Source organism: Bufo bufo, chromosome 8 (genome assembly GCF_905171765.1).
Source record: "Bufo bufo chromosome 8, aBufBuf1.1, whole genome shotgun sequence".
NCBI lineage: Eukaryota > Metazoa > Chordata > Amphibia > Anura > Bufonidae > Bufo > Bufo bufo.
In genome coordinates, this window is record NC_053396.1 from 48732131 (window position 1) to 48755533 (window position 23403).

Sequence of the window (23403 nt, forward strand, 5' to 3'; positions counted from 1 at the left end):
GCCCTCCGGTCACCTGTATGTAACACCTGACGTCAGCGCCAGGTACAGTCCCTCCCTGTCAGGGTGACAGCTAGGTTCTCACACAGCCGTCACCCTCGTCGTCAGTGGCCCTCCGGTCACCTGTATGTAACACCTGAGGTCAGCGCCAGGTACAGCCCCTCCCTGTCAGGATGACAGCTAGGTTCTCACACAGACGTCACCCTCGTCGTCACTCGCCCTCCGGTCACCTGTATGTAACACCTGACGTCAGCGCCAGGTACAGTCCCTCCCTGTCAGGGTGACAGCTAGGTTCTCACACAGACGTCACCCTCGTCGTCACCTGTATGTAACACCTGACGTCAGCGCCAGGTACAGTCCCTCCCTGTCAGGGTGACAGCTAGGTTCTCACACAGGGACGGCCTAACCCACGTTACCTGCTGGGTAGCCGAGGCACGCTACTGGCTGGCGCATTTACGTCACTGCGCAAGCAATGTTGGCATTGGCCAATCCGCTCGCACCGTTCTGGGCCTCAGCCTGTGATTGGATGAAGGCGCTGCCACTCAAACACAGGTGTTAGCCGCATTGTCAGGCAATGAGCAGTAGGTACGGTGCTGCCTGTGCTCGGGGTGTTGTGGTGGAGATCGCTGCTGTCGTTTAGGCGAGGCCGGGATCCCTGAGCAGGAAAATGGGAGATGGCTGTACGAGCAGGGATGGCGTTATATCTGGCGGCCGCCTTTGTGCTTCTACGTAGCTATAGGAGCTCTGGCTTGAATGAGACGACGACGACGACTTTCCCGGAAGATCTGAATTCTACGGGGATTACAACGCCGGTGAACGGTTCCGGAACCGAAACAATCACACTACTTGTGAATGCGACAGAAGCAGCGACTACGGCGTTTCAGGGGTTAACCCAGGACCCGGGGACTGTGGCCGGCTACAGGGAGCTCGGACTGCCGAGCACTGGCGCCGCGGAGACCTCAGCAGCGGTGACCCCGGCACCGACAGTCCCCGTCACCAGAGGCCGCACGACTGAAGGTGAATATACGGGGCTTGTTCTCCAGCATCATGGCCGCTCTGTTAGGACGCTCCGTAGACGGGGCCGTTCGCTCTTGCGGTCTTTGTTCCGCCGACGTCACACAATGCCTGTTGTTCCTATGGCTCAGGCCTGGCTGCTGCACCTGATTCCGGCTCCGCGGGGTCTGAGGTAGCGAGCATTGTCCTGTGTGTGGGGGGATGAGGAGGAGTGGGCATGTGGGGTTCTAACCCCTCTGATATGCAGCTGGGTTATCCCTCCTATTGTTACCATGCCATGAAGATAGACACAGCAGGTGCCCGCTCCACTCACTGCCAGGAGCGGATCTGGGTCACTTTTGCTGGGTTCACATAACGTTTTTGCCATCTGTTCAACGTGTACAAAAAATGTCTACGTTAACGGATGCCTCATACAGATGCCATATAGGGGCGTCCGTCACCATAGGGTTCCATGGTAAGCAACAGTATACATTAACGGGTGCCTCATACAGATGCCATATAGGGGCGTCCGTCACCATAGGGTTCCATGGTAAGCAACAGTATACATTAACGGGTGCCTCATACAGAGGCCTCTAAATTAAAGGAATCCGCAGCAATCTTCCATTTTGCCCAAAAATCCGGTGTCTTTATTTAGCGGAGCAGCACACAATTCCGACGTTTCGACTTATAATAGCTGGATCGATTTAGACTAAGTCGAAACGTCGCAATTGTATGCTGCTCCGCTAAATAAAGACACCGGATTTTTTGTCCAAATGGAAGAGTGCTGCGGATTCCTTTAATTTGTGCTATACCGAGGGACCCTTAGCCTGGATCTGGATCTGCGAGCACCACGTCTGGAGCTCAATTATTGGTACCGGATGCAATTGGACTTTTCCCTATGGTGGGGTATGTAGTGCTGCTTACTATGATGTTTATGAGATACAGAGGCCTCTCTCACCATAGAGTTTCATTGTAAAAAAACGTATACGTTAAACGGATGGAAAAAACGTGCTGTGAACGCAGCCTCTTTGCGGCGGATTATGTGGCCCCCTGCTTGTGTGTGGAGCTGAATGCGCCGTCCAGCAATACTTCACGTTGTGGTATGGATGAATGAAATTCATTCAGAAGACAGGTCTGTGCCCCTTGTAAATTGTCGCTATGAGAGAGTTTTTCCAAAGGAAAATGATTCCTATTGTTGCGAGTGAGTGAAGAAAGAGGGAAAAGAGGGGTGTCCCGGGCCTACCAACCGGCAAGACTTGTGCAGCAAATCGAGTCCTTGATGGCCGGCTGGAACAGTTGCAGATTTTATTTATGAACAAAATGGCGCAACGTGCTGCAATCACTTACCGGGATCTTCTTCAGTCACAATTTAAGTGTTTAATTTTACAATTTAATTTTTCCAGGGTGCGGGCGCCGACAGAGAGGGCTCTGAGTGCAGCCTCTGGCACCCGTGCCACAAGTTAGCCACCACTGGTCTATACGATCTTTGCATGTTGATGGCGGCACATCCCTGTCTATAGACATGCTGCCGGCATCAACGATGGGATCAGCTGACACCGATCATCTCTGTATCTTTAGGCCTCCTTCACACATCAGTGATGATGTCTGTGACAAGACGGTCACTTTCATCCATGAGTAAAGGTGGATTTAGATGGGGCAATAATTAGGCAGATTATTGCAGACGCTCATTCCCGTGAGTCTGTCCGTCCAAGGACTGTTTCACACGAGTCCATTGCGGGAATCCCGCTCAGTGTGTGCGAGTCCACTCCATTCTGGACTTGCAGGAGCGCACGGCGTTATCATGATGTATGATGATGTATAATGCTGTGTCTCTGCTTGACCTCACTGCTACTGACATGAAGCATAATGCCGTGCACTCCTGCAAGTCCAGAACGGAAGTTCACACCCTGAGCATGATTCCTGCAATGGACGCGCTTGTGTGAAACCGCCCTGAAGGTGGCGCCGATCAGCAAGTGAAATGCTCGGTGCAGGCACATCAATCATCGTTTCTGGGCAGCAGATCGTGCTGTGTAAACTGCTTTCTGCTGCCCAGAAACAATGCAGCTGTATGAGGACGAGTGACTACAATAGCGACCATGCGTTCTCATACCGTGGAGGTGATTGCTGCATGTAAATGCATCACTTCACCTCCACTCAGCAAGCAGCAGCTTCTCCTCGGCCCTAAGTCTGTGAAGGGTCAGTTGTTGGTCCGTGTTTCCGTTTTGTTTGTTTTTTCCACTCCTTTTGGTCATCCACTTCGTACGTGCACTGCTGGGCTGGAAAAGGGATGTCCTACCAGTGGTCAATGAAAACCATAGACCGAATCCCCAGGGCTGTACCCTCAGTAAGTCAAAGTTCTGACTCGGCTCCTTCATGAATAGCCACTAATGAGTAATAAATCTGCATCGGGCTATTTTTCACCATCGTGAAAGTAATTGCAATACAATTTCTGAGTAAATACCTTTTCTAAAGTCCTGGAAGTAAATATGCAACACACTATGAATTTTTTAGTGTCTTTAAAAAGTATTCATACCCCTTGAACTTCACATTACACCCACAAATTTAAGTGTATTTTATTGGAATTTTATGTGGTAGACCAACACAACATAGCAAGAGTATGTGAAGTGAAAGGAAAATGATACTTGGTTTTCAAAAATTGGAATAAATACAAATCTGGGAACTGTGGTAAGCATTTGTATTCGGGGCCCCCCCCTGAGTCAGTACTTTGTAGGACCACCGTTCGCTGCAATTACAGCTGCCAGTCTTTTGGGGTATGTCTCTACCAGCTTTGCACATCTAGAGGCTGAAACTTGTGCCCATTCTTCTTTGCAAAATAGCTCAAGCTCAGTCAGATTGGATGGAGAGCGTCTGTGAACAGCAATTTTCAAGTTTGTCCACAGATTCTCAATGGGATTTAGGTCTGTACTTTGGGCCATTTTAACACATGATCTTTGATCTGAACCATTCCATTGTAGCTTTGGCTGTACGTATAGGGTCATTGTCCTGCTGGAAGGTGAACCTCCGCCCCAGACTGAAGTCTTTTGCAGCCTCTACCAGTTTCCCCCCCAGGATTGCCCTGTTTTTAGCTCCATCCATCTTTCCATCAACTCTGGATCATCTTCTCTGTCCCTGCATCGCTACAGCATGATGCCGCTACCACCATGTTTCACGGTGGGGATGATTGTGTTCAGGGTGATGTACAGTGTTAGTTTTCTGCCGCACATAGCGTTTTGAATGTAGGCCAAAAAGGTGAACTTTGGTCTCATCTGACCAGAGCACCTTCTTCCACATATTTGCAGTGTCCCCTACATGGCTTGTGGCAAACTGCAAATGGGACTTATGTCTTGCTTTCAAAAATGGCTTTCTTCTTGCTACACTTCCATAAAGGGCAGATTTGTGGAGTACATCACTAATAGTTGTCCTGTATCTCTGCAGCTCCTCCAGAGTGATCATGGGCCTCTTGGCTGCTTCTCTAATTGCTGCTCTCCTTGCCAAGGCTGTCAGTTTAGGTGGGCTGCCATGTCTTGGTAGGTTTGTAGTTGTGCTATACTCCTTCCATTTTTGGATGATGAATTGAGCGGTGCTTCGTGAGATGTACAGACTTTGGCTACATTAACACGACCGTATAAATGAGTCCGCATCCGTTCCGCAATTTTGCGGAACGGGTGCGGATCCATTCATTTCTATGGGGCTGAAAAAAGATACTTGCAGCACACCGTGTGCTGTCCCCATCCATTGCTCCGTGCCATGGCCCTGCAAAAAAATAGAAAATGTCCTATTCTTGTCTGCAATTGCGGACAAGAATAGGCATTTTCTATGATAGCCGCGGCATATGCAGTCTGCAAATTGCGGAACACAAATGGACAGGTATCCTTGTTTTGCGGATTCGCAAAACACCACGTTCGTGTGCATGTAGCCTTTGGGATATTTTTTTTTAATAACCTAACCCTGCTTTACACTTTGCCACAACTTTATCCCTGACCTGTCTGGTGTGTTCCTTGGTTTTCATTACGTTGTTTGATCACCAATGTTCTCTAACAAACCTCTGAGGCCTTCACAGAACAGTTGTAGGTCTACTGAGAATAAATTACACACAGGTGGACTCTATTTACTAATTAGGTGACTTCTGAAGGCCACACAGAGTACAGGGGGTGCTGAATACAAACGCATGCTACACTTTCCAGATTTTTATTGATTAAAATGATTGAAAACCTTGTATCGTTTTCCCCCTCGCCTATGACAGCACCCATGGAGAGACCGCCTCCTACTCCTCAGGACAGGAAACAGAAACCGCTTTAAAAGAGGGATCACCCTCCACCTCCAGTTCTGTTTCCTGTCCTAAGGGGACAGGAGGGAGTTGGAAACCGTCAATAAATGGAGCTGCGGGCACCCGACTGTTTATAAGTGTGTAGGAAGGCTTACCCATGCGGCGTAAGTCTCCTTTAGGAGCCACTGCTAAGTCTGGGCCTCTTTGTCCCTCCTCCCTGCTCCTTCTCTGCCCAGGGGGGTGTTTTTACCTTCCTGACGCTGCGGCCGCGTCGCATGTCCGGGTGTCAGCACCGCGAGTGGCGTGCTCACGGACGCCGCAGCCTGGACTGTAATGTACTTCCGGTGCGACAGTAGAGGGAAGCTATCCCTGTAAGCCGGTGTGCGCGCCTAGGTGAGAAAAGCCCAGCCAGCTCACTGCCCTGCTGGCTGAAGAAGCGGGCAGTTCCTCCATTTGGAAGATCCAGTGTCTGAACATGGAGAAGTCTCAACGCGCAGAAGCCACTGAAACCACCAATGATACGCCTGTACCGTGGTGGGGTAAGAGGAGTGATCCCTCTATGTGCATATTGCTGATTACTCATGGGGGTCATTTTCTGTGTCTAGGTGTCTAAGGAGTCTAGAAAGGTCTCCAGATCCAAAGACAAGGGGTGTGCTATATGTAAAAAGAAACTACCCTCTGCCTGGGCAAAGCCCCTTTGCCAGGCTTGTGTAAGTAAGTTAATGGAGGAGGAAGCTCCATCTCTGAGGGGCAGCTTCAAGCAGATGATCCGGGAGGAGGTTAAGGAGTCGGTTAGCGGTCTGCTAAAAAGCCACCCTAGTACCTCTGCAGCTGCATCAAATCCCTTCTCTAGCAACAGTGATGTACTTTCTGTATTGGAGGAAGAGGGAGAATGCTTTTCATCAAATGACTCCCCTGATTGGGAAGCCGCTTTTTCATACAGAGAACATTAATTCCCTAGCAAAGGTTGTGCGAGCTACTATGGGATTAGATGACCAAAAGCCGACGCAGTCTGTTCAGGACTCTTATGTTTGAGGGTCTGGGCCCTAAAAGAAAAAGTCTTTGTGCATTAAAATATTCAGGCTGTTATTGCTAAAGAATGGAAAAAGCCTGATAGGAAGTTTTTTTTTTATTCCCTCCTCTGTGAAACGTAAATACCTCTTTGAGGAGAAGATGACTGCCTCTTGGGATAGAGCCCCTAAGCTAGATGCCCCTGTGGCCAAAATAGCAAAAAAAAAAAACCTGCGCTTCCATTTGATATGGGTTCTCTAAAAGACCCATTGGATAGAAGGGCAGACATCTATTTAAAGTAAAATTGGGAAGACTCGGCAGCGGCCTTTAGACCAGCTATTGCCGCAACTTTGGAAGCTAGATCCCTTAAGGCATGGATGAAGGAGTTGGAGGATCACATTAAAGGGGGTACCCCTAGGGCGCAGTTGTTATCCTCTTTTCCTACTTTTTATAATTCCCTAGATTTTATGGCGGATGCTTCGGCCGACTCCCTAAGATTATTGTCCAAGGCTTTCGCTTTATCCAATTCTGCCCGTAGAGCTATCAGGTTGAAAAGCTGGAGCAGAGATGCTAGCTCTAAGGCTAAGCTTTGTGGCATTCCGTGTCAAGGGGAATTCTTATTTCGCCCGTCCGCCCCAAGTTTAACAGGGAAGTTTTCAGGGAGGAAAAAGATCTAGACGATATACAGGAGCGGCAAAAAAGTCAAAGGGGTTTATTTTTTTCCGGGGCAGAGGCTTCAAAAAAGCAGCCCCAATGATGCCAGGCCTCCAGTGGGTGGTCGTCTCTCACTTTTCAAGTCAGTGGCAAAAAATCTCCAACAGCCCATGTATAAATGCTTTTCTAAAAGAGGGCTTAAAATTAAATTTTCAGAGGCTTCCGAAAGAAAGATTTGTGTTGATAATCGTACAGACCCCACAAGGCAAGCAGCAGGTTTATTCCCTAAACAAAATTTTTTGGATGGAATGCATCAGGTCAGCAGTGAACTACCTCATCCCAGACTATTACATGGCCACAGTGGATATCAGAGATGCTTATTATCATGTTCCTATCCATCCCCACCACCAAAAGATTTTGAGAGTACCAGTTCTCTTAGAGAGCGGCATTATGCATGCCCGATTTCAGGCCCTTCCCTTTGAACTGTCTAAGGCCCCAAGGGTGTTTGCGAAGATTATTGCAGAGATGATGGCTCATGTGAGAGAGAAGGATTTAGTGAATTATCACTATCTATATGATTTTCTGCTCCTCGCCAAGTCGGATCACATCTTGGAAGTACAGATTACCTGGTTGACAGAGGTTCTGGACAAACTAGGATGGGAGATGAACTTAGAAAAGTCCAGTTTGCAACAGAGTCAAAAGTGCAGTTTTTTGGGGATTATCTTAGATTCAAAGTCCCAGAAGTGTCTTTTGCCCTTACACTAAGCTCTGCTGATCTCATCAAGGATTCAGAACCTTCTTTCTCGGCAGGTAGTTTTCCTAAGAGAAGCCATGTCGATGCTGATGACTGCTGCAATTCTGGGAGTGGAATGGGCCCAGTACCACTCAAGGCCCCTTCAGATTCTGAAGGTTTGGGACAGGAGTAGTGTTGAGCGAACTTCTGTTTTAAGTTCGGCTTCCGGTTAGCGGAGAATCCCGATATGGATTCCGAATTCCGTTGTGGTCCGTGGTAGCGGAATCAATAATCGGCCATTATTGATTCCGCTACCACGGACCACAACGGAATTCGGAATCCATATCGGGATTCTCCGCTAACCGGAAGCCGAACTTAAAACAGAAGTTCGCTCAACACTAGACAGGAGTACTCTCTCTCTCTGAATCGGGAGTTTCAGCTATCATCCCAGACGTTGCTTTCTATGGAGTGGTGGATGAATCTTCAACATCTACAAAAAGGTGTTCTCTGGCACAGAGATGCAGTTCTCTCTGTGATCACGGATGCCAGCCCCTTTGGTTGGGGAGTCTATGTAGAGTCTCTGCTACTGCAGGGAACCTGGGACTTCGGTTCCCTTACCCAGTCTCAAAATTTCACAGAACTTTCAGGGTAGTAAGAGGGGCTCCACTGCATCTTCCCAGACTATCGCTAGTTTGATCAGGCAGGCTATTTACTTAGCATACTCTTCCAAGGGAGCTGTTCCACCATCGGGGTTCGGGGCTCACTCTACTAGATCAGTCTCTACTAATTGGGCAGAGAGGGCTTCCGCTTCTATAGAGCAGATTTGCAGGGCTGCCACATGGAGTTCTCCGCATACTTTTTTCAAACATAAATTTCATCTGCCTTCTAATGAAGGCCTGATATTTGGCCTTTAAAGTTCTTCAGGATGTTCTCCCACCCTAGAAAGATCTTGCTTATATCTCCATGGATGCTGTCATAGGTAAGGGGGAAAAAATTAGATTACACTTGCTGGTAAAGGACTAGAGGTGGTGATGGTGGTCCCTCTTTTAAAGCGGGTTCTGTTTGCTGTTCTGTGGAGTAGGAGGCAGTCTCTCAATGGGTGCTGTGATATGCTCAAAGAAAACCGATTACCGGTAAGTGTAATCTCATTTTTCTTTTCACTTCACACATACTTGCTACTTTGTGTGGGTCTATCACATAAAGTCCCAATAAAATACATTTAAGTTTGAGTGTAACATGAAACAAAAATATGGAAAAGTTCAAGGGGTATGAATACATTTTCAAAGCACTGTAAATCTTTTTTTTTTTTTTATATTTTGGATAGGTCATCAATATTAAGTTAGCGGGGGTCTGACTCCCAGGACCCCCACTGATCAGCTGTGAGGAGGCTGTAGTGTTTCGGTGAGCACTGTTGCCTCCTTGTAGTTTACCAATCGTGTGCTGTACATTATATAGCAGCTGTGCTTTTGTATCTCAGCTCAGCCTCATTCACTTGAATGGGACAGAGCTATGCCTAGGCCATGTGACTGATGTACGGTAATGTTACTGGCCTAAGAAGAGGCTGCTGTACTCACCAGAGCCTGCTTCAAACAGTCTAATTCTTTTACTGCAAGTGAAAAATAAATAGGTACCTAAACCTGCATGGAAAGTGCCGACGTTTCTCAGAGCTTCATCTTGTGCAGCATGCAGAGTATAGGTCCATAGACAGTATATATAGGATTCTCCTCCGATGCAACAGAAGGTGCAGATGTCTCTGAGAAGCAGCACTGCACCCCCTGTGCTTTGCTTGAAGGTTAAAGGGCTTCTGTCACCCCACTAAAGTCTTTTTTTTTTTTTTTTGGGCTAGTTAAATTACTTATACTGCGATATATGAAAATATAATGGTCTTACTTGCTTTGATTCAGCAGTTTCTTCTAAAAACGAAGTTTTATAATATGTAAATTGGGTCTCTACCAGCAAGTAGGGCGGCTACTTGCTGGTAGCAGCTGCAGAAAACCGCCCCCTCGTTGTGTTGATTGACAGGGCCAGCCGGGATCTCCTCCTCCGGCCAGCCCTGTCGGCATTTTTAAAAATTGCGCGCCTGTGTTCCTTCGGCGCAGGCGCTCTGAGATGCGCCTCAGTGAGCCTGCGCCGATGACATCACCGAAATAGAAGACGTCATCGGCGCAGGCGCACTGAGGGAGTGCTGAGGAGGCGAGCCTCCTCATCTCAGAGCGCCTGCGCCGAATGAACACAGGCGCGTGATTTTTGAAATGCTGGCCGGAGGAGGAGATCCCGGCTGGCCCTGTCAATCAACACGACGAGGGGGCGGTTTTCTGCAGCTGCTACCAGCAAGTAGCCGCCCTACTTGCTGGTAGAGACCTAATTTACATATTATAAAACTTTGTTTTTAGAAGAAACTGCTGAATCAAAGTAAGTAAGACCATTATATTTTCATATATCGCAGTATAAGTAATTTAACTAGCCCAAAAAAAAAAAAAATGACTTTAGTGGGGTGACAGAAGGTAAGGTACCCTTTAATTATACAATATTGCTAACCAATACTTCTTTCGACTCTGGCTCCACTGCCCTTAGAACGCTGATGGCTTCCATGTCAGTGGTTTTCAGAGATCCCTAGACGTCAGAGGATGTGTTTGGTCCACCCATGGTCTGTGGAAAACGATAAACTCAACTAAATCAATGGATGTGTGTGCTGTCCATGGTGATTTAGTGACCAGAGGGTTACCACCTTTATGGGAGTGCTGAAATTTGCCTTGTGCTGGCTTGGCTCTTTTTGGAGCTTCTATAGAAGTGAATGGAGAGTGTGTGTTGCTCATGCCCAACCTTTTCTCCTTCGCTTTAAGGAGGCCAGAGAGATAGGTGTGGGGCCTGCATCTATCTGACATAGGTGGCGTATCCTAGCGATATGCCATCAATGTGAGAGCTGGGCCAACCCCTTTAATAAGTTATTACATAGGGCAGTAGTTGGGAATGAGCGTTCACTTGTCTGGGCATCAGCCTGTGTTGGGGTATGTTCTCACTGGACACACATGCTGTGGATTACGCTGTAAAATAAAATCTACAGTGTAAATCGACCTGTGTTGTGGATGTATGCTACTAATATCCACCATGGTTTTCACAGGGTGAAATATGCAGCAAATCCATCCTTTGCGGCCATACCCTAAAAGGGCCTTTTAGAGGGTTCAAAATGTGACCCCATGAGGTAGTGATAGAAGATACTATATAAGGGCTAGATTCCTACCTGATACCATTGAGGGTTATAAGGCAATTAATATTGTATATGTGATCTGAGAATGGATGTGCACCATTTGTCCAGTCTGTGGAACTTTACATGTAAATGGTTGTCCTCTGATTGGTCACCTCTGTATGGCAGTACTACTACTATAACCTAACGCATAAAGGAAATTTGTAGGTCATCACTGCTGAGGATGGTTTTGGAAGGCTGGCTCCTGGAGAATGATTGGCACTCTGGAAGTGTATGTGACTGCCAGTTTGGACACCTCCAAGCTGAGGTACTTATGGGGCATTTGTGACAGGTGTGATGTACTGGCAAGGAATTGCTCTGCACTAAATAATGCCACTCATGATATTCTTCACATCCGAAGCCCTACAATGCACTAAAGTGGCCCTGGAGATTTACATAGTCAACCAGCAGGACTGCTGGAGTGCTTATTGATGACAAGCCCCAAGCACTCACACCCCAAGATCTTTAAGTCTCTAAATTAGCGGGCTAATAGACTGGTCCTTGTGCCTACAACCTGTGAAGTCTTCCACAGGAAACCAGTAAGCACTGTGCTACCTAATGTGGAAGTGCTGCTGCCATGTTTGGCGGTAACGATGTCAGAGATTCCCCATGCAGAGAAGATGTGATCTGTGGTGGAAAAAAAAACATGGGGATCCTGAATCTAAGGCCTCATGCACACGACTGATTGTTCGCTCCGCATCCAGTCCACATTTTTTTGCAGATCGAATGCGCACCCATACTGTGCTCTGGCCACATCTGTATACCCATTCAGCGGCCCTGCAAAAAGAGAGAACATGTCCTGTTGTTGTCCATTTTGTGGACACGGATAGGACATTTCTAGAGGAGTTTGAAAAAAATGGTGGCATGCACACGGCGAGGATCCACAATGTTCGGGATGTAAAACGGAGACGGTCGTGTGCATGAGCCCTTAAGGAGGCAGATCCATTCACGAATGTGAATGGCTGTGTAACGGCCTTTAAGTAACATCCATCACACAGACATTTTTAGAACAGTTTGAAGTCTATGGGGCTATTTATGTGAATGTTTACGTTTGCATGGCCAGATTGGGGCTTTTTATTAACGTCCGTTTAGACAGGAATGCACCCGTCTAACGGCTGTTAAAAATGGGTACACTGTGAAAAAAGGGCCTTCAGGGGGTTAAAATAAAAAATGCCTCAACCGCTTGCATGTGCCGCCGGAACGCTGGCTCCTCACTGGATACAGCAAGACCTGCAATCCCAGCGTGGTGAGGTCACATGGTCATGCTGGGAGCGCAGTCACTGCTGCCTTTAGTAAGGAGTGTGTGTTCTGGCATGTGGAAGTGGTTGATTATTTTTTAGGGTACTTTCACACTAGCGTTTTTCTTTTCCGGCGCTGAGTTCCGTCCTAGGGGTTCAAATCCGGAAAAGAACTGATCAGTTTTATCCCCATGCATTCTGAATGGAGAGTAATCCGTTCAGGATGCATCAGGATGTCTTCAGTTCAGTCTTTTTGACTGATCAGGCTTTTCAGAAAACCGTAGCATGTTGTATTTTAAGGGTATTTTCACACTTGCGGCAGGACGGATCCGACAGGCTGTTCACCATGTCGGATCCGTCCTGCGGCTGTTTCGCCGTGCCCCCGGGCCGCCGCTCCGTCCCCATTGACTATAATGGGGATGGGGGCGGAGCTCCGACGCAGCACGGCTTAAGGCCGCCGGACTAAAATTACTGCATGTCAGGTTTTTTAGTCCGGCGGCTTTCTCCGTGCACCGCCGTGCTGCGCCGGAGCTCCGCCCCCGTCCCCATTATAGTCAATGAGGACGGAGCGGGGGCACGACGAACAGCCACAGGACGGATCCGACATGGTAAACAGCATGTCGGATCCGTCCTGCCGCAAGTGTGAAACTAGCCTTACCTCCGGCCAAAAATCCTGAACGCCGGATCCGGTCTTTTTCCCATTGACTTGCATTAACGCTGGATCCGGCGCCGTGTGTTCAGTCAAACCGGATCCGGCTTGTGCACGTTAAACCCGAAAAATGTGCAAAAAAAAGTTAAAGCCCATAAATGGCAGATCCGTTTTTTCCAATGCATTTTTTTCATTGTGATCAAAATCCTGATCAGGATTCAAATGTAATCCGTTTTCACACGTTTTTCCGGATCCGGCGGGCAGTTCCGGTGTCTGAATTGAACGCCGGATTTGAACAACGCTAGTGTGAAAGTAGCCTAATGCACATGAAACTTAAGATGAATTTTTAGGGTGAATATTATTTATTAAAGAAACTGTGTCTTAAAAAATAGCATGAAAAATGATGAAAACTAAGTGTTTCCTGTTTCTGATTTTTTTTATTTTTTTTTCCTTCAACTGGACCTATAAAATTAATATTCACTCCACTCTAGTTTTATAGAATAAGAAACATTTCGGGGGTAACCTTGAGAATGCAGCATTACAAACGATGAAATGTTTGTGCTGGTCTCCGGAGCTGGTAACTGCAGGGTTGCTCCCATGCCCTTCATTAGGAACAGGGCTGCAGTGACCAGCTTTGCCCACTAGACAACAGATGGAGCTGTATAGTGCCAGAGCTACTCCCGAACAGCTGGTTGATGGGGGTGCCAGGTGTTGGACCCCCGCTGATTTGTTATTGACGACCCATCATTGGTCATCAATTGTTAAATTCTGGAGAACCCCTTTAAAGTCTAAGGGCCATTCTGGTTTTCAGGTTAGGGCTAGAAGTCATGTCATTAGTTACTATGGTTAAACACTGACCATTTCTTAGGACTGTTTTTATGCCCGAGGACTAAGGCCTCATGCACATGACCAGCATTTTTTTGCAGATCGCGCAGGGAACCATTCATTTCTAGGGGCCGCAGAAAATGCGAAGAGCACACGGATATCATCTGTCCACATCCATGCAGCCGCTCTGCAAATGATATAACATGGCCTATTGTCTGTTTTGCCGTTCATTAGGAAAATGCAGCATGTATGCGGCTGGTATTTAGATTTTGCAGACCACAGAATGAGGCCTATTCTCAGCATCTCCTATACGCCATTGTGATAACCACACAGCTGTAGAAAGCAGTGAGTCATGTCTGATAGAAACCAGTGAGATGTCATAATGTCACTAGCTCATGGTGTTAGACTGGGAAAGCAGGTTGGCCTGCTGCTGGGGTGGCATCATTACTGGATGACATAGGTGTTCCCCTTCATTGCTGTGACACCACAGAAGCCACAGGTTGTGCATGTGTGACTAGCGTTTGCCATACACAGAAAATGGTGGTCCGTTTTCTGCTTCAGTTTTTCCTGAGCAGGTTGTCAAATGAAAGAATGGACTTGATTGGTCAATGGCTTTAATCCTCCGTGTGTACGGGGTAAGGGCTCATGCACACGGCCGTTGACCGTTGACCATATGGTGGGTCCGCAGTACACGTGCACCGGCCGTGTGCACCCCGCATCACGGATGCGGACCCTTTCACTTGAATGGGTCCGCAATCCGGGAGGTGCAGAACGGAAGCACGGATCGGAAGCACTACGGAGTGCTTCCGTGGTGTTTCTGTCCGTGCCACCGCACCTAAAAAAAATGGGTCTCCATCTGTCCCAGCCGCCACACAGATGTTGCCTGTGCACTGGGGACCGCAAATTGTGGTACCAAATGCACAGAACGGTCGCACAACGGCCATATGCATGAGGCCTAATTGGGACTCTTAACCCCTTAACTCCTTAAGGTGAAATAAGGCTGTGTCCTTAAGGACCAGGCCTTTTTTTGAAAATCTGACCAGTGTCACTTTAAGTGGTGATAACTTTAAAACACTTTGACTTATCCAGGCCATTCTGAGATAGTTTTTTCGTCACATATTGTACTTCATGACACTGGTAAAATGGAGTAAAAAAAAATAATTTTATTTATAAAAAAAATACAAAATTTCCCAAAAATTTTGAAAAACTTGAAAAATTTCCAAGTTTCAATTTCTCTACTTCCATAATACATAGTAATACCTTTAAAAATAGTTATTACTTTACATTCCCCATATGTCTACTTCATGTTAGGATCATTTTGGGAATGACATTTTATTTTTGGGGGACGTTACAAGGCTTAGAAGTTTAGAAGTAAATCTTGAAATTTCTCAGAAATTAAAAAAAAAACTACTTTTTAAGGACCAGTTCAGGTCTGAAGTCACTTTGTGAGGCTTACATAATAGAATTATATAATTCAAATAGTCTAGTTTCCTAGACTTAGTAGGCTCCCGTTTTCGGTCAACTTAAAACATAACGTTTATTTTATTTCATTTATTAAAAGTAATATAACATAAAACGGGAGAACAAAGGAAAACTTTAAAATTCTAGATATAGCAGGATTCTATAGGCAGAGCTAAGGGTTACATTCACCCATATATTCTGCCTCCATAACATCCGTCCATCCGTCTTTTGCTTTGTATTTTAGCGGTACACTTTTTCCGCCTTGATGGAATTTTATGTTAGGAGGTCACCTATTCAGTCGTTTTCAATCATTATTTTCCATCTTTGTCTATCTTTAGCACGACTCTCCACCATTTATGGTCACGGTTTACAGGGGTCTGCAGATACTCCTCGCCGTGACAGAAGTCCTGCCTAACCTAATCTAAAATCTCAAGGCTAGAGCTCCCCCAACATGTTTCACCACTGAACGTGGCTTCATCAGGGGAATAGTTACTATCAACAAGAATTATTTTCAAAAGTGTTCTTTTAACCTCTGTGGGTGGGTCATTGAATGTGCTGCAGCCAACCGCTGCTAAAGCATCTTGAGTGATAGTCTAGTGGCCCAATCTGAGCATTAATTGCTATGTTTTCGTCATATAATCGCGTCTTGCGTTCAAAACTGCACACTGCGCATGCGCCGGAACTTTTCGTTTTATAATCGGAGGTATGACATTACTGAGCATGCGCCTATACTTAGGCATTTCGGCTATGTTTTCGTCATATAGTCGCGTCTTGCGTTTAAACCTGTACACTGCGCATGCGCGAGAACTTATAGTTTTATAATCGAAAGATGACATTACTGAGCATGCGCCTATACTTAGGCATTTCAGGCGCATGCTCAGTAATGTCATCTTTCGATTATGCCTGGCATCCCCTGATCTCTTATGGGGGGCTATGATATGCACAATTAACCCTTTAGGTGCAGCACCTGAGGGGTTAATTGTGCGGATCACAGCCCCCTGTAAGAGATCGGGTGTTGCCAGGCAGCAGGGGGCAGTCATGTACACAGTTCGTAGTATATTCTAACTAGAAGCGTCCCCATCACTATGGGAACGCCTCTGTGTTAGAATATACTGTCGGTTCTGAGGTTCTCAGCTCTGAAAAAGCTTTTATGCAGACGGATCTTCGGATCCGTCTGTATGAAAGTACCCTACGGACGCGGATGCCAATCTTGTGTGCATCCGTGTTCTTTCACGGACCCATTGAATTGAATGGGTCCGTGAACCGTTGTCCGTCAAAAAAATAGGACAGGTCATATTTTTTTGACGGACAGGAAACGCGGATCACGGATGCGGCTGCAAAACGGTGCATTTTCCGTTTTTTTTTTTTTTTTTTTTTCACGGACCCATTGAAAGTCAATGGGTCCGCGAAAAAAAAGGAAAACTGCACAACGGCCACGGGTGCACACAACGGTCGTGTGCAGGAGGCCTTACTTATACAGCTTCCGGCATGTGAGATCCAGGGGGCTGGATCTCACAGGCACGTCGCAGGAAGGCAGTGGCGATGCCTCAGGAAGGCATCGCGCTGCCTTCCATGCCATCGGGTCCCCCCTACAGCCCCATGGGGACCCGATGGCACCGCCACCCGCACCATAAAAAGCCGCATGGATCGCCGACATGGGGGGGGGGGGGGGGGTGTCACGGGACCCCGCCCCCCACCATTAACCGAGGTGCCTGCTCAATGATTTGAGCAGGCACCTTGTTTCTGATCACTGCCTGCTGCGCGGCGGTGATCGGAAATACACAAGGGCGTACAGGTACGCCCTGTGTCCTAAAGAGGTTAAGGACCCCCGCAGTACATGTACAACGCTGGTGGACGTGACTTAAGGACTAGCGCCATACATGTATGGCGGGCGCAGCTCCTTAATGGCACGGACCCGGCAGTCACTGACAGCCGGGCCCCTGCTGCATACACCAACATCAGTGAAAACACAGATGCCGGCGTATTAACCCCTTGTATGCTGCGGTCAAAGCCGCCCGTGGCATGCAGAGGTGCCCTTCACATCTCTATTGGATCCCTGCACTGCAGTGACGGGGACCCAATGGCAGAGAAGGCAGCTCGATATAGGCACGGGGCTTGCCTTCTACGGAAGCCTGTGAGATCCAGCCCTTAGGCTTGGTCTCACAGGCAGGCTGTCAGCATAAAAGCTGACATGCAATGTATTACAATACAGGATGTATTGTAATGCATTGCAGAGGGGATCAGACTCCAGAAGTTGAAGTCCCAGAGTGGGACAAAAAAAATAAGTGTTTTTCATAATGATAATAAAAAAAACACCTTTCCCAAAATAAAATATGTAAAATAAAAAGACATATTGGGTACTGCCACGTCCGTGACGACATGCTATATAGAAATATCACATGATCCACCCCCTCACCAGAATGCCATAGAAAAAATAACATAAAAACTGTGCTAACAACCATTTTTTGCCACTTTACTTCACAAAAAGTGCAACACAAGCGATTAAAAAGTCATATGCACCCCAAAATAGTACCAAACAGTCATCTCATCCTGCAAAAAAAATGAGACTCTACCTAAGACAATTGCCCAAAAATTTAAAAAAACTATGGCTCTCAGAATATGCAGACTAAAACATGTTTTGGTTTTTTTTTTGTTTGTTTTTGTTTCAAAAATGCTTTTGTGTTAAAAGTGAAAAAAATAAAAAAAAGTACACATTAGGTATTGCCATGTCTTTAACGACCTGCTGTATAACAATATCACATGACCTAACCCCTCAGGTGAACACTAAAAAAAAAGATAAAATAAAAACTGTCAAAAATTTTTTTTGTCACTTTACATCACAAAAAGTGTAATACCAAGCGATCAAAAAGTCATACGCACCCCAAAATAGTACCAATCAAACCGTCAACTCATCCCTTAAAAAATGAGCCCCTACATTAAGACAGTCGCCCAAAAAATAAAAATAAATCTATGGCTTTCAGAATATGGAGATGCTAAAAAATCTTTTTTCACAAATGTTTTATGTAAAACTGAAACAACGAAAAAATATCATATCGTATTTGGTATTTTCGCATCCGTAACAACCTGCTCTATAAAAATGGCACATGATCTAACCTGTCAGGTGAACATTGTAAAAGAAACTAAAAATAAAACCTGCCAAAACGGCTATTTCTTGTTACCCTGCCTCACAAAAAGTGTAATATAGAGCAACCAAAAATCATACGGACCCTAAAATAGTACCAACAAAACTGCCACCTTATCCAATAGTTTCTAAAATGGGGTTACTTTTTGGGAGTTCCTACTCTAGGGGTGCATTCAAATGTGACATGGCAACTTAAAATTATCCCAGTGCAATCTGCCCTCCAAAAACCATATGGCGCTACTTTCCTTCTGTGCCCTACCGTGTGCCCGTACAGCAGTTTACGATCACAAATAAGGTGTTTCTGTAAACTACAGAATCGGGGTAATATTGAGTTTTGTTTGGATGTTAACCGTTGCTTTACCGGAATTTTTTTTATTAAAATGGAAAATCTGCCAAAAAAGTGAAATTATGAAATTTCATCTACATTTTCCTTTAATTCTTGTGGAACACCTAAAGGGTTAACAAAGTTTGTAATATCAGTTTTGAATAGCTTGAGAGGGATGTAATTTCTAAAATTGGGTCATTTATGGGGGGGTTTCTATTATGTAAGCTCCACAGTGACTTCATAACTGAACTGGTCCTTTAAAAAAGTGGGTTTTGGACATTTTCTGAAAAATTTCAAGATTTGCTTCTAAACTTCGAAGCCTTCTAACGTCCCCAAAAAATAAAAATGCATCTCAGAATGGCTTGGATAAGTAAAAGCGTTCCAAAGTTGTCAACTTTCCAAAAAACGATCTGGTCCTTAAGGTGAAAAATGGCAGGGTCCTGAAGGGGTTAATGTGTCTCAGGGTACGTCAACACTGGTCGCACGACAGCTATTGCAGCCCAGATTGCTGGGGTATCGCAGTTTAGTAGTTATCCCGCAGGAATGAATGGGGTCGTGTTCTGCGATTGCATGCTGCAGGATTTGGTTGTCACGAGTTGCCCTCCTACTTTTGTGTATATATATATATATATATTAGAAGAAATCCGCAGCACATCCAAGTAGTGAAAAAGTAAAAGAAGCTTTAATCACCAAGCATGCGACGTTTCAATCCTCTCAATGGGATTTTTCTCAAGCAGTCACTGCTTGAGAAAAATCCCATTGAGAGGATTGAAACGTCGCATGCTTGGTGATTAAAGCTTCTTTTACTTTTTCACTACTTGGATGTGCTGCGGATTTCTTCTATTCTACATTTTTTGGAGGCGGATCGCCTACTCAGCCGCTGGCACTCCGACTGTACACTACAGATAGTGGTGCTGCCCACATTCCCTGTTTGTTTAGATAGATTGGTGGAGCCCAGGTTCCCAGCTGATCAGCAGAAGACAGGGGTTGCTGAGCTCTCTGGAACATCATGGCCTCTTCAGTGTTAGTCCAGACAGCGGGTCAAGTCTGAAGATGTGGCTGTACCTTCAATTGAATGGGGTGGAGCGAGCTGTCGTAATATTCCCAAAAGTTGAAGGAAACTTAGGGTTTCTTTTTGATCGTGTCCCATGTGCACTTATTTCTACACTTTCCTTTCCCTTGGCAAGTTTCACTGAGATGATCACAGCCATGGGTCCTTCAGGGCACATTTTCTCTTCACTGCTTTTTTGGCTGTACCATTTTTTTTACACTTGTGCCCTTAGTGTATAGCAGGGGTTGCCAACCTGTGAGCTGCGATGCAGTTCTGTGTGATCCGCAGCCATCAGGGCACAGATGTGCTTGCACGTATCCTGATAGCTTAAAAAGATGCAGCTGTCATGCGAGCACCACAGTATCCTTCTCTCTGTACTGCTGATGGGTCTCTTTCTGTAATCACAGACCCCAGTGATGCAGACTTATTACAGGTGTGACTTGATACAAATTCATTGAAAGTGAAGAACTTGTCATGAGATTTTGGCGCAATTCTTTGGAACTAATTTCAGAAGACTGGTGTGATTTTTAGCAGAGAGCAGTCCTCTGTGTCACACACAGGGGGTCATGCACATGCACAGTCGTGGGCAAAGGAAGTGCCTTTTGCTTAGTAGACCTCAATCAGGTGCTTTCATACGCTGCTGTTTTACAGAAATATTGTCTTCTAGAAGCAATCTGTGTAATAAGGCATGCTATGGAACATGCCGCCATTTTTATATGGAATTTCATACATGAAAAATGATCATTGTGGTTTGTTAAATGTAAATGGTCTTTTCCGAAGGCCGGTAGAAGCCTCTGTATATGGATGGTAGGGTTGTCACTTTGTGTCGTGTTCTCCATTACGTCTCCTAGAGCACAATTGTGCCCTTCTCATTTTTCACACGGTTTATCCTCGGTATTAAGCAAAAGGACATACACCAATATTAAAACCTGGGCAGTGGGGACAACGTTGTGTGTCCTAGTGTTTGAAGAGCTGGAGCCTGTGGCACCGATGCTGGGCCCTTACAACAATTACTGCAGCCCTGGTCTTTGAGGCTAAATGTGACAACACCATGACCACATCCATTCCTTGCACACAGCAGTAATTGGCAGCATCCACAGGAAAACTGTGCCCTACAAACTGGGTCACAAGGTAGTATTCACTTGATGCAATATGGGATATAGTATTTCTCTGAAGTACTAACCTAGGCACATGACATGCCTAGGGGTTCGTATTGGGGCCTGTTCACTCGACCGTATAGTATGGCTATGTGAACTCTGCATCACGGATGTGGACCGACTGACTTGAATGGGTACGTGATCCACAAAAGATAGGTCCTATCTTGCATGGAGCAGAAGCACGGATTGGAAGCCGGCTGCCGATCCACTGGGTCCACATCTGTGATGCGGAGTTCACACAGCCGATGACCGTGATAGCAGCACGGGCACGGCGACCATACAGTCGTGTGAATGGGTCCTCAGTTCAGTTATTTATTCAGAGATGAGTAGGCTTCGCTACGATTTGCATTTGTTCAGCACCTGGTTTTGGCACTGAAATGTGAACTTAGACAGAACTTGTACCGCCTTCCTGGGCTTGTGAACATGCGTGAACCGTTAGGCCACACTGAATATTTCTGCCATGGTTTTGCAACGCAAACTGCAAAATCCACATAAAGATCTGAAAAAAAATTATAGACGGAGCAATCCTTGGATTTAAAAAGCCGCCGCATGCCCTAAGCTGACTTACATTGTACTGGACTTTGCTGCACGTTTTCAGTGTGAAGTCCACAGGAAGGTATACTTTGTAGCAGGGCAAATAAAAACTTCTAGGCCACTTGCTCAGAAGAAATAAAAAACTGATTTTCCATGTTTCAATTGCTGTTTGTTCTTTTTTTTAGATCCGGTCACCGAGACTCCTGGAACGCCTGCATTGGACGGACATGTTAGCAGTTCAAGCCCCCCAGCTGCAGTTACTACGGCAGATCTTGTGTCAAGCAAAAGTTTAATAACTACAACGTTGCAAACTTTTTATCTAACCAGTTCATCTGATAATAGTACATCTGCTTTAGCAGATATGTCATGGACTCAGTTTAACATTATCATCCTGACAGTCATTATAATTGTAGTGGTTCTGTTAATGGGATTTGTGGGGGCTGTGTATATGTATAGAGAATACCAGAGCCGGAAGCTTAACGCTCCTTTCTGGACCATTGAACTGAAAGAGGACAATATCAGTTTTAGCAGTTACCATGACAGCATCCCCAATGCTGATATTTCTGGACTTCTGGAAGATAATGCAAATGAAATTGCTCCAAATGGCCAGCTCACATTGTCTGCGCCTATACACAGCTATAAACCATAACCTAGTATCACTAGGACGCCAGGAACTGTACAGGATGTTCACCTAACTCAATGTTCAGTATTGAACGTGACATTTTGAATATTTTTATTTAATAAAACCATGGCTTGCTTTTCACTGAAAGATGAATATTAAGCCAAACAGTGTTTCTCTTCTGGTTTAGGATTATTTTACGGGGCCCCATTTTGTCAGTTTGTCCATTTCGAAATGATGCCTTCTACCTTTTAGTATAGGCTGCCAACCAAGAAAATAATTTCTAAAATGCTCTGTGTAGATAGGACTTACTCCACTATTGCCACGAAAGAAAATCTGTGTATTAAACAATTTCATCTTTAGATGGATTTCTAAACTATAAATTACAAATCCTAGCCTCATCATCAAACCTGGAAATGCGCTCCAGGAGCCGGAAGAAGGTATTGTGCCAGCTACAGTAATACATTGCGATGCCCACCGCAGGGATGTGAGGGTTGGAGCAGGATTTAAACAGAAATTTCGATTAGTCATGCCCTGCTCTAGACAACACAGTGGGGCACTTTTACTAAGCTCGCCTTTTTTTGGCAGTAAAAAAAACAAAAACGTATTGGCGTGGTCAGTCTTCTGTTAGCATCTCATTCATTATCCCTTATTAATTTAGGTTTTTTGTTTTTGGTTTTTCTGACATCTGGTAGTCGTTTTCTTGTAAGACAGGTTCAAATTCACTAAGATGTGTCTAATTAGGATGATCATGAAAATGTGGCGCAACGAAAGTAGGCAAAATGTGGTGCAATTGACCACTCAAAACAGAGGCAGTGAAGATCTGGCCTGCAGTGGACAACTAAATAAGGCGCACCTACATAAAGTTTGAACACTTCCGAATAAGTCTTAAAACTCGAAATAGGCGCAAGATGTGAAAACGCCTCCAGGTGCAAAATCAGTTGGAAAATAAGACTTAAAAAAAAATAAGACCGCCAGAAACTGGCTTTTTACTCCTGAAATCGGGCGCAGACACTATAGTAAATGTGTCCTGGTGTGTCAGTTTTAGGCTACTTTCACACTGGTGTTTCTGGGTTCGCCTGTGATATCTGTTTCAAGGCTCTCACAAGCGGCCCAAAATGGATCAGTTCAGCGCCAATGCATTCGGAGTGGATAAGGATCCCTTCAGAATGCATCAATTTGGCTGCATTTGGTCTCCGTTGCGTTTTTTAGACTCAGCTTGCAGCGTTTTGGTGACCGTCTGACTATGCGGAGCCAAACAGATCTGTCCTGACTTACAATGTAAGTCAATGGGGACGGATCCGTTTTTCACTGACACAATATGGTGCAATTGAAAAATGGATCCGTCCCCCATTGACTTTCAATGTAAGTCAAGACGGATCCGTTTTGACTTAGGCTTTTTTTAATTTTTTATGAATAATGCAAACAGATCTGTTATGAACTGATACAAGCATTTGCACAGACGGATCTGCACCGATAATGCAGATACAAGACGGATCTGCA

The 23403-nt window shown here is 45.7% G+C and overlaps 1 protein-coding gene across 1 annotated transcript; it reads left to right on the top strand.

The window, feature by feature from the left end:
* Window positions 1–532: 532 nt before the first annotated feature.
* Window positions 533–22036, top strand: MEGF9 (multiple EGF like domains 9). Its single transcript, XM_040405569.1, has 2 exons — window positions 533–1014; window positions 21467–22036. The coding sequence occupies exons 1-2, from the start codon at window positions 672–674 to the stop codon at window positions 21928–21930; spliced, it is 807 nt and encodes a 268-aa protein (XP_040261503.1). The 5' UTR covers window positions 533–671; the 3' UTR covers window positions 21931–22036.
* Window positions 22037–23403: the final 1367 nt, after the last annotated feature.